Source organism: Rousettus aegyptiacus, unplaced genomic scaffold (genome assembly GCF_014176215.1).
Source record: "Rousettus aegyptiacus isolate mRouAeg1 unplaced genomic scaffold, mRouAeg1.p scaffold_m13_p_11, whole genome shotgun sequence".
Taxonomy (NCBI): Eukaryota; Metazoa; Chordata; class Mammalia; order Chiroptera; family Pteropodidae; genus Rousettus; species Rousettus aegyptiacus.
The window spans coordinates 78,102,931-78,119,131 of NW_023416286.1; the positions used below are offsets into that span (position 1 = coordinate 78,102,931).

General features: G+C 36.4%; 1 protein-coding gene across 2 annotated transcripts; it reads right to left on the reverse strand.

The window, feature by feature from the left end:
• Positions 1 to 9,779: 9,779 nt before the first annotated feature.
• Positions 9,780 to 15,452, reverse strand: LOC107498892 (angiogenin). 2 transcript variants are annotated; one of them, XM_016122535.2, is made up of 2 exons: positions 15,265 to 15,452; positions 9,780 to 10,825 (listed from the first exon to the last, which is right to left on the reverse strand). In XM_016122535.2, the coding sequence occupies exon 2, from the start codon at positions 10,805 to 10,807 to the stop codon at positions 10,367 to 10,369; it is 441 nt and encodes a 146-aa protein (XP_015978021.1). In that variant the 5' UTR covers positions 10,808 to 10,825; positions 15,265 to 15,452; the 3' UTR covers positions 9,780 to 10,366. The 2 variants fall into 2 exon arrangements, with proteins under 2 accessions (XP_015978021.1, XP_015978020.1); XM_016122534.2 differs by having other exon boundaries at positions 15,284 to 15,451.
• Between the last annotated feature and the right edge of the window lie 749 nt (positions 15,453 to 16,201).

A 16,201-nucleotide genomic window follows, 5' to 3' on the forward strand; every position in this document is an offset into this window, starting at 1 on the left:
ACATCCCAAAACATCTTCACAGAAACATCCAGAATACTGGATGGCCATATACTTGGACACCATCATGGTTCAGCACATCTTCTCAACTTTGCATTCAAATGCATTCTCTTAAATTATATTTAATCTCCAAATAAAGACAATAACAAAGTCACACTTTCACCTAACATGATACAACTATCCTACATACAACAGAAAACATACTCTTTGCCTAGAAGAGGATGAAAAGTGCTTGAATGATGTTTATTCTTTTTGATAGCTCATAATTGTAAAGTTAACAATACTTAAATGTGACATAAAGTCATTACAGCTTCTGTATACTCATAATAATTACAGTTACTGTTTTCGTAGCTGGTCACATGATCATAGCTGTTATTAATAACTACCTTCTTACACTACTATTCTGTATTCCCTTTGCATTCAGCAAGCACCTGAGCTGGTCTCAGTTCTTTACCTGGTTAGGTGACCCAAATTTTCATGCCATAAGGGCCTGGGCTATTAGTAGACCTGTCCGGATTGGATTGCTGTCGTTTTCCATTGACTTTAATCACAGGGAATGGTGATATGAAGAGACAGACACTCTGAGTGACCTCCTGTATTCGAGATACATTCTCCCTTGTCTCTGCAGTGGGGGAGCAGTCCAATTTCCCCCGATAGTCAGGATCATCCACCCCAGTCAACACAGTAACTCCCTTTTTGCTTATTGATTCAGAGTCATAAAATTTTAACGTGACCAAGTGGCAGTCTTAACTTGTAGTTCAACAGAGTCATTGTTGTGCCTCCTCATGGAAGCATTTCTCCCTCTAGAAATAAGACCTCTAGGTCAGCAGCATATAAAGTCACAGGGATGGGAAGCAAACATTTTGCTAATGGTCACTAAGGGTAATAGAAACCGATGCAACTCCCACTCCCCCGCTTTCATTCCTGTGCCTGTGCCCCCTGGCTGTCTGAGAAACAGCACCATGTTTTGAACACCAATTCAGAGCATATAAGGCTTCCCGGAGAACGTTGCACCAGTCTTGCAAGGTATTACCACCTAGCCAGCACTATACTGAGACTTAAAAAGGCCATTCCACTGAGTTGATTTTAATCTCCTACAAAAACACTCTTTACAGAAACATCTGGAATAATATTTGATCACATTACATGGGCTCTGTGGCCCAGCCATGTTGACACATAAAATTAATTATCACAATAGATATAATTCTTTCAGACAGTAAACTGAATTAAGAGTAATCGTCCATCAGTTAAGCAATAGTGATGTGAAAAGAAAAGAGGGTGCTATCCACCGTCACATACTGAATTGGATATTTTAGCTATCCTTGGCTACTTATTATATTTAGCAATATATTCTGATGGGCCTAAACCATCGTGTCATGAAGCTGTGTTCTTCCCTATCTAACATATTTAAAACCACATAATTTCCACTAGCCCTCAAACTTCCTTGACACCAAGTTCTGAACTGATTATGAGTTCCCTTTCGTGAAAACTTTCTTTTTCTTCTGTGAACAGAGCACCATTCCATGTTTTGGTTTGAATGTTCCTGGTTTGCGAATTTGTCTTTTTGGTACGTGCACAATGAATTTTACCAGTTACCACTTTAATGATTTATTTGCTTCATTTCTGCTATTTCTGAATTTTTTGACAACTCAGTAATCAATAAAATTCAAATTAAGACAACTATGATTCTAGATTTTACAAGCATGATGCTAGATTTTTAATTAGCATAGCAAAAGTTAAGTTTTAAAATATATATGAGTGATATTATGGAACAAGATGCTGGAGGGTAATGTGTTACAAAAACCTTGAAAAATAATTTGGCATTATCTTATACATTTTAACACACACACCATTCAAATCAAGTAATTTCATTCCTAGCTGTAAAACCTACATAAGTCTTACACATGAACATGAAGAAAAATACACAAGAATGCTCAGAAGCAAAATTATTCATAAGAGCAAAACATCTGGAAATAATGTCCAATAAGAGAATGATACATAAGTAAATTGTGATATAATCAAAAATTGAACATTATAAAAGTTGAAAATAAGTAAATTGGATTTCTAAGCGTGACATGGATTATTTTAGAAACAAAGTTTAGTAAAAAAAGAAAATCATAAAATGGTATTTTTGGGGTGATACTATTTCATAAGGCTGTAAAACAAGGAAAACGCTTAACATTTTAATTAGTTATGCATATATATGTACATGGCTACACATATTGTGAAATATTAAAATAATGCAAGGACATGACATCAGCTAGATATGAGATTAAAGCAGTATACATGTGTATATTTGGCAATGTTTTGTTCTTAAATGTGTGATCAATTTAATTGTTATTTGGCAATGTTTCATTCTTGAATATGTGATCAAGTTAAAAGTGTTCATTTCAGTATCATGTGTCATAGCTTATAATACATGTGTTCTTTTTCTGGCCCGTGTATTACATAATAAACTGTTCCATAGAAAAACATTAACTATAAAATGAAAAGAAATAGACTATGAAGGAAAAATGGTCTAATTTGCTTGCCCATGCCTGGCACTAATAATTTTAAAGCCAAAACATGAATAGAATGTTTGTAGCCTATACCAACTTTAGCAACTTTATGGTTTAACCCAGGACTGCAGTCCGGCCTGAGAAAGAAAATGAAATAAGTAAAAATTGTTCAATTGACTAATGCCTGAAATTCTCATACGTTGAAACTCAGTCACTTTTGCGGTGAATCTTGTCTTGCATTGAAGACTTTTTCGAATCATCAAAATGCTGCCGTGTCAATCCCCCATACCTGCAGAACCAGCTGTGGCCAAGTGCTGAAGTTTGTTGGACACAGGTCAGCACAGTCTGTTCACCCAGCCTGTGCAGCTTGCATTGCTTAAATTTGCACCTGTTATGAATATTCACCTGCCTGCACATACCTACTGCGACAGCTGCATCAAGAGGCTAGTTCTCACTATAGAATGTTTTGCTCTCAAAATATCTCTTGTTTTGCATACATTCTTAAAATCCACACTTTGAAACAATTAGGAAGTAAATATCAAATGAGTTAGAGATCAAAATATGCATGACATGTTATGACATGTTGTGTTGTGTTGTTTGTGTTGTGTTGTTGTAAGAGACTGCCTCTTGTGCCCGAGACCAAAATGTTCTTTTTGATACTTCCTCACCACCGCCCTATACATTTGGACCCATTGAATGGGATGGGTATTTTCCCAGCCAGCTTTACAGAGGATTGAACTCTTTCTTAGATAGGATCGTTAAAGATGTAGCACAGTCTTATATTTTTTTTGGTAAGACTGTAAATTGTTAGAAGCATTTTGAGATATTGTCATTAACTTATAAACTTAAACATGCACATTCCCTGTATTATGTGAGGATGTTTATAGCAAAATCATATGCAAATAAACATGCACACACAAATACATAAATACTCATATACACCCCAAATCTATATATAAATATAAATACAATTATGGACATTTATATGGAGAAAGTTGACAATGATATTTTCTAAATTATAGGTCATTTATAATATGCACTAGTGTATTACATAATTATTGGATAAAAGTATAAAAGTTATCAAATATATAACAATGGGGAATTTCATTATGGCTGAGAGAAAAATTTCATAGTTTTGTATTCTTTTAAATCAATTACCCTTTATTTTAATCTCAAAAACCATTTTGAATTGCATGCATTCTAGTTACAAGTGTTGCCCATTTGTAGGCAACACTTTTTCTTTGTATTAGTGTATAATATCACCATTGAGGGAGAAATAGGGACTCTATAATGAAACTGTCAGTGTTTAGAATATCTAGCCAGCCCCCAAAGCTAACATGTTATTTTCATGGGAACAATATGTAAAATATTATTATTTTATTATGATCTGTATAGTAGTAACTTCAGGGTAAAGCAGCAAGCAATTTATACTTTTAAGGTGGGTGTGAGAAAAACACATGACTTCATATACAACAATACAATTTATGTAGTAGAATATTTAACAGCTTCAAACAAAATAAGCATAATATAGAGAACAACAATGTAATCTTTGAGCAAAAAGAGGAATGAATAGGTCTCAAAGACCACATACTCTACTCAGCTGTGTTTCCTTTCCATCTAGCAGCTTTGTAATATTTATAAAGCAAGTGAACAAGTTTGATTTTCTGGCTCCCATTTGCACTGCACGGTACACCTCTAGATAAAAGCTACCAGTTGAAAAGCAGGTCTGGGTCTCTGAGATACATCAGTAGTGAAAAGTGAACAGTCTTACTGAGAAGAAATATTTACTAAAAATCTAACCAAGGAGTAGTAAATTATAAATATCGCATCTATTATCAAACCCTAAAGCACAAGGGTAGTTGAATCATGTTAAATATTTTGTGCTTACTAAAGCAACACACTAAGAAAGCACTCTGAAATCATTAACTTACTGTTCAAATTGCAACCAGAATAATCTTTTCAAAAGTGAAGAATATGTTACTTTGCTGCTTCAAAGTTTTCAATAAATTCTCATTGCTCTTAGGAATTAATCACTCACATTCAGATACTTTATTTTTGGTGGAACATTCTAATTTCATGTAGTTAATTATAGTAATCTTACTTCTTCAAGGACATATCCCTGAATCTTTCTAGACTACGTGATTTTTCCCTTCATGAAATCTCAGAGTATTTCTTTTCCCCTTTTGAAATATTCATCAATTATAGATTTTTGTCCAATGACTCTCTTCTCACTCAGACCGTTAACTCCATGAGATCAGATATAATGATTGTTATAATCAAATGGCTATTTAATGGATGAATTGGTATGTAAGTGATGAGATAAATAATTTTTATACTTTCGATTTAAAATATCATCAAACTAGAAAAACCTGACATGTCTTTAGCAACATATCAAAACAAAAACCAAAAAAAAACAAAAAAACAAGTGAGAAATATAAAGACTACAATGAGCCATCTACTAAAGAACTAAAGAAAACAAAACAACTTTGGAGTATTGACAGTTAAGTTATTGCTAAACTCTCAGAACAATTTCATTAACTGCCAGGCTAATGGAGCTGTTTTGAAACAGGATAAGTGGACTGACTGCGCAGAAGCAGCAGGCAACCCTCTTCACCTGAAGGTTTACTCACCAACATTTCATACCTTTCCCAGTTTGCCAGCTTCTCTAGAACTCTAAGACCAGACTAGACAGGAAACAACTCAAAAATCTTTTTACATTGTATGAAGGCTGTGTTTCAAGATGCCTGTACTGATTTCTTATTACTGCTGTAACGAATTGGAAGTCAACTTCATGGTTTAAAACAATATCAAACTATTATCTTATAGTTCTGGAACTCAGAAGTTTAAAATGGGTAGATAGGGCTGTGTTCCTTCACTGCAGGCATTCCTTATGTACACACGTTACTTTGAACTCTTTTCTCGGTAGCAATCCCTTCTCTGACGTTCACTGTCTGCCTTCCTCTTTCCCTTTTAAGGACCCTTGTGACTACACTGGGTCCACTTGGATAATCTAGAACAATCTCCCCATTTTGAAATCATTAACTTAATTGCATCAGCAAAATCCCTCTTGCTATGTTAAAGTAATATATTCACAGGTTCTGTCGATGGAGACATGGATATCTTGTTTTTGGTGAGGGGAGGGTGCAGTTGTTATTCAGCCTGCCACACATGAGAATATTGCATCTCTTAAATAGTCATAGGTATCTTACTTTCTCCATCTATTTGGAGAATGATGTAAGGGAGGGACATTTTTTGTTCCCTCTATTCATTTTAGATCTCCATAACCAAATACAGATTAAGGTTAGAAAAGCATATAAAGTTAAGTTTTACATGGCAAGGGAGCCCTCAAAAGGACATGAAGACCCAGAGAAGTGGGAAAAACTAGAGTAACCCGTATTACAGGAAGGCGAAAGAAGATAAGAACTATTTTAACAAAGTCTTTTCCTATAGAATTTTCTTGGCCTTGGCTTCCTTTTCTTAATAAAAATGTTACTTTCCCTCGGGTATATGGAGGACATCTTTTGCATGAAATTTCATCTCTCATCTTTAGAAGAAAGGGGAGATAAGAATGCTCTTTTTGCATTTTCTGTTTTTCAAGTGCCTTTCGCTCAAAATAACACTGATGCTGAAGTGGCATATTGTGGGCTAGCATATTCTGCCACACTGTTAATGCTACTCTCAGAGAGCAACTGCACAGGAAGTAGAAAACAGTATGCAAGGCGTTCTATGTATATCCTCATAAGCATATTGCATGTCAAAGCACTCTAGGCAAGACTGCAGACAAGACATGGCCGTGTACCAGGGATCATAGTCATTTAGGTACCGCATCATCTCAGAACATCAGAAGTGTAAAATTGTTACTATTATAGTAGGCTTTCTATTACATATTAGCAGAGCTCCATTAATAATACAACTACTAACACTGTAATACTGTTCCTTAATACTTGTAAGGACTTTCTCTCTGCTCTATATTCATAGGAATATATATGTGCATTTGTGTGTATATAGGTGTATATATATATCCATAGATACATAATTGTGTGTGTGTGTGTATGTATATATATATATATATATATATATATATATATATATACACACACACACACAATATTTTTTCCCTATAGGATAAAATAAGGTAGCATTTTAATGCAAAAATGAAACGAATAGTAAATTATAAGAAGATAATAAGGGCAAATAATACTATAGTCAAGAAAATGGAGTGAAAGAAATGAAAATGCAATAGCAGTATTTATTCTCATTTGAATTGTAAAGAACAGATTTGATAATGTGGAAAATTGCATCGGGGATATAAAGAACAATGTAAAACATTTTTCTAAAGTTTCAGGAAAATATGACAAAGATTAAAATTAGGATGGAGATGATATGCCTAGAGAAAAGAAAATACAGATTTAACTAATGGGTAATTTTTATTCCTGAGCATGTGCATATGTGTGTAGGTGTGTGAGTAGGTAGTACAGGTTGGGGACCACAGACAATTGATAGAAAAGCAATATCTAAATGTTAGGTGGCTAGTCAGGCATGAGCGACAGGAGCAAAAGCCCAGCTCTGTAACCATAGAAACTTCCCTTGAAGACCTTCCTTAAGCACCTCCCAGAAACACCTCCCTTTTAGGATTATAAATTACCCCAAATCCTAGAGCACAAAGGCCATAAAAGCTGCTGGCTAAACCATCTACAAACGCATGCACGAAAGTACTGCCCCTAACTTCAGCCTCACATTGCCATCATTATAATATCATGACTATGCCTGGAAGTTCATGAATCTAATTATAACAGACTGAATTCTGGGTAAGCACATGTGCGGTAGGCAAAAAGTTATATAGGAGCCAACCGTCAGTCAAGGTGACCTCACATATGGATCATCTAGGCCCACGCATCAAGGCCCAAATATAAACAGATCTTCCCATCTCTGCATTGTTAGAGCTTTCCTGGCTGGAAACCCGCCCCTCCCTTGGGGTGTACTATCTTATTTCTCTACCTCCTAAATTCCACAGGGCTGCAGTCTTCCTGGGCATGGCCCGACTCCTTCTAAATTGTACTTTCAACAAATGTTACTTTTTCTAAATCTCACCAACGCGTAATTTTTCGCTGCGTCTGTAGGGAAGAACCGAGGAAGGACACATAACACCACTGTCCGCCATGCTCCATTATCCACCACTGTCCTCCTCCCCCATGCCACTGGGGTGATGCTGAATTTCACCTCTCACACCAGCGGTGACATAAAAATATACATAGAGACTTTTATTGATGCAAAATACAATGTGAATATGCATATATAAATAAAACTTTTTATCAGAAATAAAGTTGTTTTATAGTGCTTGATATGTGTAAATAAATATTTATTACTGTGCATTATAAAGTACTAAAGCGCTTATAAAATTATTGATTAAATACTTCCCATGTGGTTGGATTTATACTGTGCCCTTTACATTATTGATTCCATTCTAATATTGATACTCATATATGTAGCATAAAGGCCATTATGCATTCATTAATACAGTAGATCCTGGCGCTACCCACTGAAAAGCCTGGAAGCAGTATCACCATAGTAGCAATGAACACATCTAGCATCTCCATCCTGTTCCTAATATCATTTTCCAAAAAAGCGAACCAGGGCTTCTCGGAGAAGAGGATGATTCCTGGCACAGGTAGAGAGTGTGCAAGGTGAGCCCAGAACATCTGTGCTGAACAGAAACGCTAAAAACAAAGTAAAATAAAATAATGTTGTGTCCTATTGGAAGGGCAGAGGAGCCAAATTAAAAGCGTTCCCAGTAGCTAACTTTGGAACAATTTGAGCAACAAAGTAAATAATAATAGTATTGTAGTATAATCAACTAATAAAATAGGCCATACTGATATCAATAAATAACTCAATAGAAAATAAATGTGGGAAAAGAGATACCTCTTCCTTACAGAGTATTCCAGTTAGTAAATATTAAAAGAATAAATGAAATAAAATGTCACCATTATCACACTGTTAAAAAAAACTTTCTCCAAGAAAGATTGCCCTACGGGTGCTAAAATGAATGGGCAAATATAAGGAGCAATAGGATGTTTGAAGTCTCAAAGTGTCTCCCCCAAATCAAATCTTTATTAATTATAAATGGGGAAACAGTAATTTTATAGTAGAGAAATTTGCTACAAAAAAACCCTTTAGTAAATATAAGGGTGATTAATAACTACGCATTAAGATAAATCCAGTTTATTCTTAATGTTTTTAAATAATTTTCTCTGCCTAATGGAAATCTGAAGGACATTTTTTTTCTCAGTTTTTCTTCTGATAATAAATTTTCTGCAAAAGTGTGGAAACATCTGTTTAATCAGAAAAAAATAAAATATATATGGGATCATGATATTCAATAGATTTATGGTTACATAAAATTTCACATAAACACTGGGGGGAAAACTAAGAAATGAATAGGGGGCAAGAAAACAAAGATTATGGTGCTACTATGAAATAAAAGATGAAAATATAATAATTCCAAAGTACATTTTGGGTAGCAATCCATGAGCATTTATGGGTATTTAAATTGGAAAATGTAGTATATTTTTCTCTTAATGAGAGACACAGAAAATGAACAGGATTAAAGATAGTGAAGTTTTCCAGAAGGGTTGAGAGAAGTTAGAATCTATAACACATGAATATGTCAGCTTTAGCAAAAAGGAAATATGTTCTTCCTGACATGGAGAATAAAAATAATAGGTGAATATTTAGTATTGATGGAAAAGAAAGAGGTCATGAAAAGCCACAGAAAATACACAATCCCCAAAATACCTAGCTAGGCTAACCATATGCACGTTACAAGGTGGTAGTCAGGAGATTGAAGACTAGGATAAAATATTTAATAAAATATTTCCATTAAATATGATAAATACTTAGGTTCAAAAGAGTTTGTTCTGAATGGGAAAGCTTTACTTATTGGTTCTCTCTACCATTTTCTCAGACTGGATACATTATTTACAAATACCATCAATCCCAAGACAGAAATGAATGTCTTATGCACAAATATTTACTGAGTTTTGGTATAGTTCCTGAAACATACTGGGAACTCAACATACAAGTCTGTGTGAAAAACTGACAGTTTCACGGGGTGAATTAAGGTATTACTGCAGATTGAGTAGCCAAAGTTTTGATTAGAAATATTCCAGTGTGCTAAAGTCTTATTGTTTTTGGATTGATGCCCGAAGCTGATCAACATCATAACTATTAAAATGCCATGAGGATAACTTGATTTTTTTTTCTTATAACGATGACAAGCTATCATCTTGTTCAATTATTTATTGTTATTCTCACCATGACAATGGCCTTTATGTTCTTAATCTTTCCACATTCTTTCATCTAATTAATTGATTTATTCAGTATATTTTAGTGTTATATTGTATGAGTAACAACATGTAATTATTATAACTTATTATTTTAAAGGTTGTATTTATTCCTTTCATGTTTTGCTAATTCTTGTTTTTACTAAGACAGGACTACATACCATTTTTAATTTTTAAATTTTATGCTTACAAGACAGCAATAAACATAAAAATGGAAAATTATAAAAACATATGCCTCTAAAAAAATCAGCATTGCAATAATTTTCCCAAATATACAACCATAACATAACTCCAGGCAAATATATTTACTGTTGTAAAGCTTATTTATTTATTTGTTTATTTTTTGATGCTTACTAATTTCAGAGACATTTTTATTTATTAAACATATTGTAAAACAGAAAACAAAAGATCGAGGCAGCTCATTTTCTGGGCCCTTGACAATAAATGTCACCACCACTTTTCTGGAGTATGCAGGGGGAAATGCGAGGAAAAGAGTATAGAACCAACTCTTGGCCAGTGGCCCGCTGGTTATGGACGGTAGAAGGACTCATCAAAGTGGACAGGCAAGCCGTTTTCACAGGCAATAACAATGTCTCTGGACCCTGATGTGGCTTTGTAGTAGCAGGGAGGTCGAGGGGACCCCCCTGTATGGCTGCAAATGGTGACCTGGAAGGGAGACTTGCTTTTTCTGAATGCTCCATTGTAAGGTGTTCCATTCGTATCTTCACAGACGGCCTTGATCCTTTTTTTGGAGCCATGAATAAAGGTGTTGCGATCTTTGCAGGGTGTAGTTAGGCCTCGTTCCACCATCATGCTTTCACAGTATTTCTTATCCCGGCCTCTTGGTCTGGCATCATGGTGCTGCGTCAGGAAGTGTTTGTACCTGTGGTTATTCTGAGCCATGGTGGGCAGGGTCAGATCCAGACCCATCATGAAAACCAATAATAGGGGCCCTAGGCCCGTCATCATCTCTTCCAATGAAGGCTCCTACCAAGGGCAAAAAGAGGTATGGTAGGGCAAATTAGTCAAAAAGGACAGGAATTTTTCTCTCTGACAGGGCATCGTGAGCCAGGTATCTTCGATGACCTAATTATATAATTTTTTTCTCTTCCTCATTAATCTCAAATTTCTTGTCAATCCATTTCTTTAGAAAGTCAACCTAAATTTCCTGAACACATCTTCTAGCCCCAACTGTTTTTTTCCTATCCCTTAAGGATCACTGAGTACTTACCTTTCTATCAATCACAGCTTTACCAAATCCATTCACACTCTTTAATTCATTTATCAATTAATTTAATAACAAACATTACATAAACCCCTACTGGATACAACAAGGAACTGCATTATGTTCTGGAACACACAGACCAGTAAGACATACCAGATGCCTCCCTACAGAAAGATGTAGCCTCTGTGGAGAAGGGATAGGAACTGTAGTTCACTGAGATGGAGACAGTAAGATAGTAGGTGAGAGCTATGAAAAAGAGGAACTTTTAGGGAACCCTGAGCCCATGGAAGGGCCAATCAGAGGATTTTTAAAGACAGGATTCTAGGTACTCAAGTCAATAAGTCAGCTGGCTGTGAGGAGGAGAACAGCTGAGAGTTTTACCCTTAGGTGAAGGGCGACAGACCTAATTTCCCAAGACATAGATGGTTCATGGCCAAAGATAGAATTTATATATATAAATACACACACACACACACACACACACACACACAGAGAGCATGGAAAGATCCATGTACTTTTGGAAGTGAGTCTGGGGTCAACTTTGACAGAGGACTGGAGGATGAGGGATTCGATCTTATTCTTAGAAACTTATTGCAATGGTAATAGTGAAGATTATTCTCAGAAAATATTTTCTAGTTTCCCCTGCAAATGTAAATAGACTTTTACATGACAGGCAAACGATATGACCGTGTGGTAAATCCTTGCCCCAAAACTCCTTAGACCTTGTCATCAAATCAGAAGCCTTACAATTTGCTATCATAACTTCTTAATATCTTCCTCAAAAGAAGAAGAAAAAACAGAAAAGGATTGCTGCCATCATCTCTCAAGTGCTATCAGTCTCAAACTGTAGAACTCACACATCCCAGGGGTGGTATGACATAGGCATTTAAACACACCCATAATGTCAATATGGTGCTTCTTCCTGGAGGATGATTTTAATTCATGATAGATAGTTTAAAATATAATTAAATAAGTATAGATTGTAACAAAATAGAAAACAAATTTCTTATGAACTTTTAAGATTTTATTTCTTAAGAAATTTGAAGATTTGAGAATTGAAAAATATTTGGTGTTTGCAGCAGGTAGTTTCTGACTACACTCTTAGTTCTTTGGAGACAATTTTGAAGAATATTCAGAACCTGTAAAAACCATCATAGTCCAATCCAAAATATATGTGAATGTCCCCATATCCAATAATAAAAATAAGTTTTCATTATAAACTTGAAACTTATTTCTATAATTTTGTTTTTCAAATCACGTATAAGTAATTCATTTACTTTATGATTGGCCATGATTTCTTGGCAATCATCGTACATACTGAGAAATTTTTATAATGAAAAATCTGACCCAAATTATTCTTAGATGTAATATAATTCATATAAAACCTACATTTAAAAACAGATGGTACGCTTTCATAGACATTTATTATTAAATTTTATTTTGTGCTTTTCTTGCATGTTAATAAACAGCATTTTCATGTCAAAAATTTTATAGCTTTTAAAGATACCACAGGTCCTAGCACTAAGCCTGTAGGGTTACAGCTCTGCGACTCTAGAAAGAGAAGGGATTCCAGGGTCCTGATGGTTCCATGAGAAGGCTTGTGACAGAATGAGCAAACTGAGCTCTCCTTCTCATCAGCATTTGACTCTGATCCACTTAGTTCGTTTCACGATAACCATAGACAAATTTGGCACACTGCTGAAAAGTATCAAACTACATATGAAGAAAATTTTGAGTCATTCCACAATACTGAAATAAATAACAGCTGGAAAAGTTTGCATTAAGCACAGATTATAATTTGTAATAGAATTAAGTGAACACGTGCTCTTGAGAGTTTCGTAAGAAAGTGGTACATGATTGCAGAGGGGAGAGCCACCGCTAAAGGAATAACCAGTATTCATACGAGGCCACTGCCTCAGCACAGCTGCTGGCTTGCCTCGCTCCCCATGTGCTAAGCTTTTTACATTTACATTGTGCTCTTTATTCTTCTCAATATGTTTTCTCTTTCTAGTTTTTGGAAAGACCTCATCACAATCTTATTGATTTGAATTCAATAAGGTCTCTTGTTCTATAGTGGATAAATATTGTCTTCTAATATCCAAGGTAAACAGCCAGGCTTCCAAGATAGAACAGGACCCTAGAGGTCACGGAGTCAATATCTCTCTGCCTGGAGCCAGAATCTCACAGTTCAAAATCAAGAAGTAGAACCAGAGCTGGTAGCACCCAAAAGAGTCATTAGGCGGCAGTGATGGCAGAAATGTTGCCAATGTCTTCCGTGCAGTAGTGGAGACACTGGGCCATGTAGGAGGTGCCAATGCTATACAGGTTGTGGGGACTTTGTTCACAGAAGGGAATCTGAGCTGGCAGGCCTGTCTAGAGTCTGTCCAAACACTCCATGCGTTATATATGAAGACCAAGGCCACCCCACTGGATATAAGTGTCAAAGTAAAAGTCACAAAGCTCTGGATCTATCCACAGGGATATAGCAAAATAAAGATATACCCATTGTTAGTTTTCATGGGTTCCATTTCCAAGCCTTTATTTATGTACTCTTGGACTAACAATTACTTGTTTACTTATCAGTGTTTCTTACTGGTGTACAAGCTACAGGAGGGTAGAGCCCATATTATACATCTTGAATCACAGCGCCTGCCTCTTAGTACACCCTCAATAACTTTTTTTTTTTTTTTAATGATTGACTTTAATGATTTTTTTTTTTTTAATGATTGAAATTTGTTCATCAGTAAAATGAGAGAGTTGCTAGCTCTAAAGGCTGAAAATTCTGTGGTTCTCATTAAGCATAAGAGAATGTTTTCTAGTTTCTCTAGCAAAAGTAGAGTGACCGTGGTGTTACAGACATGTTTGTATAAGTGTAGACAGTGGCACAAAGCACCAAGTGGAAGAAATATATGATAGGATGACCAGCAGCCCAATCTCGCTGAGATTCGTCGTTTCTTAAGGTTCAGCATGTAAGCCAAGTCCACAGATTACCTCGAGTTAAGGCGCTGAACTGATGCTACACAGGGACTGCACACCCTACAATGCCACCTGCTGGCTGGAGGTTGAAGGTCTCATATCCCAGTCTGAAGAGGTAAAGGAGAATCTTAGTTTCTAATTTGCAGAATTTGCACATCCATTCTGTAACAACTCAGCTAAATTTTGCTCAGGCTTTTTGTAATCTCGACTCCTTAAAACATCCAGAAACCAAATCCCAGCCAGTACACACAGTGACCACCAGTATCTGATATCTGCTCACCCACTCACAATGTCCTCACTCATATATTTGATTCTTAATTTCCCAAAAGAGGTAAAATGGTATTGGAAGAAAACAAGTACAAGACAGATTACTTGTGGTACAGAAGTGTATCTGCCAAGTATGCACAGCCTTGCATCTGGTGGTCAAACTCATTCACACATATCTTGCTATTCCATTTTTATCAGTGGAATTTGTCCCAACTATTCTTTAAACTAACTTTATCCTTTGTCTCAAACCAATCCCTTAGTCTTCACAAGAATTGATATTCTCTTCTGGTCTCCACTGGAAATGTTTTGTATTCAAGGGAGCCATCCAAAATTATATACCAGGGAGTCAGCTTGACAGTCTACAATGAGTAACCGTGGTTATAATTTCTGTAAATGTAGCTTCGCACTTTTATATATACTAAGATGATATCCCACAAAGCAAAAGCATAACACCCAATGCATAGTCCTCCCTTTATCTCCTTTCCTTATTTCTTCCTTTTGACCTGCCAATGTACCTTCTTTTGATCTTGGGATATGTTTCACTTTGCTCTCAAAGAGCAAACTTTTTTAAGAAAAAAAAAAATTAGTAGAGAAGGTTAGAAGAAAACAGAGCTAAAAGCATATTTTCTGTTTCTTTCCTTGTTCTACCAAATGCCTTTATGGGGGTAGGTGGGATGGAGACTCCACATGCCCTTCAGCAAATGGCTTCTCCAGGTCTTTGGAGATTTTATCACAATTCAGGAATCTTTCCTAAACCTCCACTTGCTCTCAATCTCACTTATTTGTCCTTTATCCACATGTAGGCTATCCCAAAAGAAATCTGTTTTCATTTTAAAGTTTAAAATCTGGTGCCCTTTCTCCTTAATTCGTGAGTGGCACCCAGAGAAAATGGTTTCACTGAAATGGATAGATGGCTAGAAATAGTATGTACAGATAAACAAATAGAATAATAGATTACCCAGGGGTAAGAATCTTACCACAATCTGGAAATTTCCCTCCAACTGAAGGCAGCTTCTGGCTGTTTGTTCCTGGAGATGGGTTCCAGCTGTCTGAGCCCAGAGGCCCCTCTGGTTCTGACTTATAGTGATCAGATGAACTGGGTGGAGAGACTAATTCCAAAGAGCCCCAATGCTGGTAGAAATGTGAAAACCAAGGACTCTGCTCTTGCACAAACAATGAGAGTCATTTACCTCTTCCCTAGGCATGACTGGGTCAAATATTAACCCACTGGAATGGAGTAGAGAGTTGTTCTGGGAAGCAAAGTTTGATATTGATAAACATGGCCCTTTTCCCCAAAGCTGCCCCTTTTCTGATGTCTGTGATTCTTACTCCTGCCCATGACAGGACCAAGATTTCATTGTTCATATGCAGTGATCTAGATCCAGAAGATGTTGTTTCTGATGTATGGACCAATTCCAAGAACTACCTCGGAGGAAGCCCACAGAATAAACGAAGTTTCCCAGCAGGAGGCTCTTCACTGTACTTTCTGTTTACCAGCATAATTTGGTTTCATGAAAGTGTAAGGTAAACGCGTGACACCCAAGAGAAGTTTTAAAAGTAAGTCTTTATTGGGAGAGCGCTCCCAGGCAAAGTCCACTGGTCCCGAGAGGAGAGGTGCCAGCGAAGTCTCGCCCTGGGAAGGGAAGGCATAGTTTTTATAGGGTTATGTGGGGGGGGTAGGGTATAGAATGGGGAATGTCAGTTGAGCATTCCGATTAGGGTGGTGGCGGATTAGGGCAGTGGGCCCTTATCAGTTGGGCGTTCTGGACTTTATGTCTGGCTGGAAGGTCTGGATTCTGAAATCAAGCTGGGAAGCCTCCAGACAGGCATCTGGCTGGCCCTTTTTCCCTCCCCCACTGACCTAACAGAAAGGATGTCATGCCAATAAGTAGGCT

Coding starts and splice junctions, on each gene's coding strand:
- LOC107498892 (XM_016122535.2), bottom strand. CDS start 10,807: ATGATGACGGGCCTAGGGCCCCTATTATTGGTTTTCATGATGGGTCTG.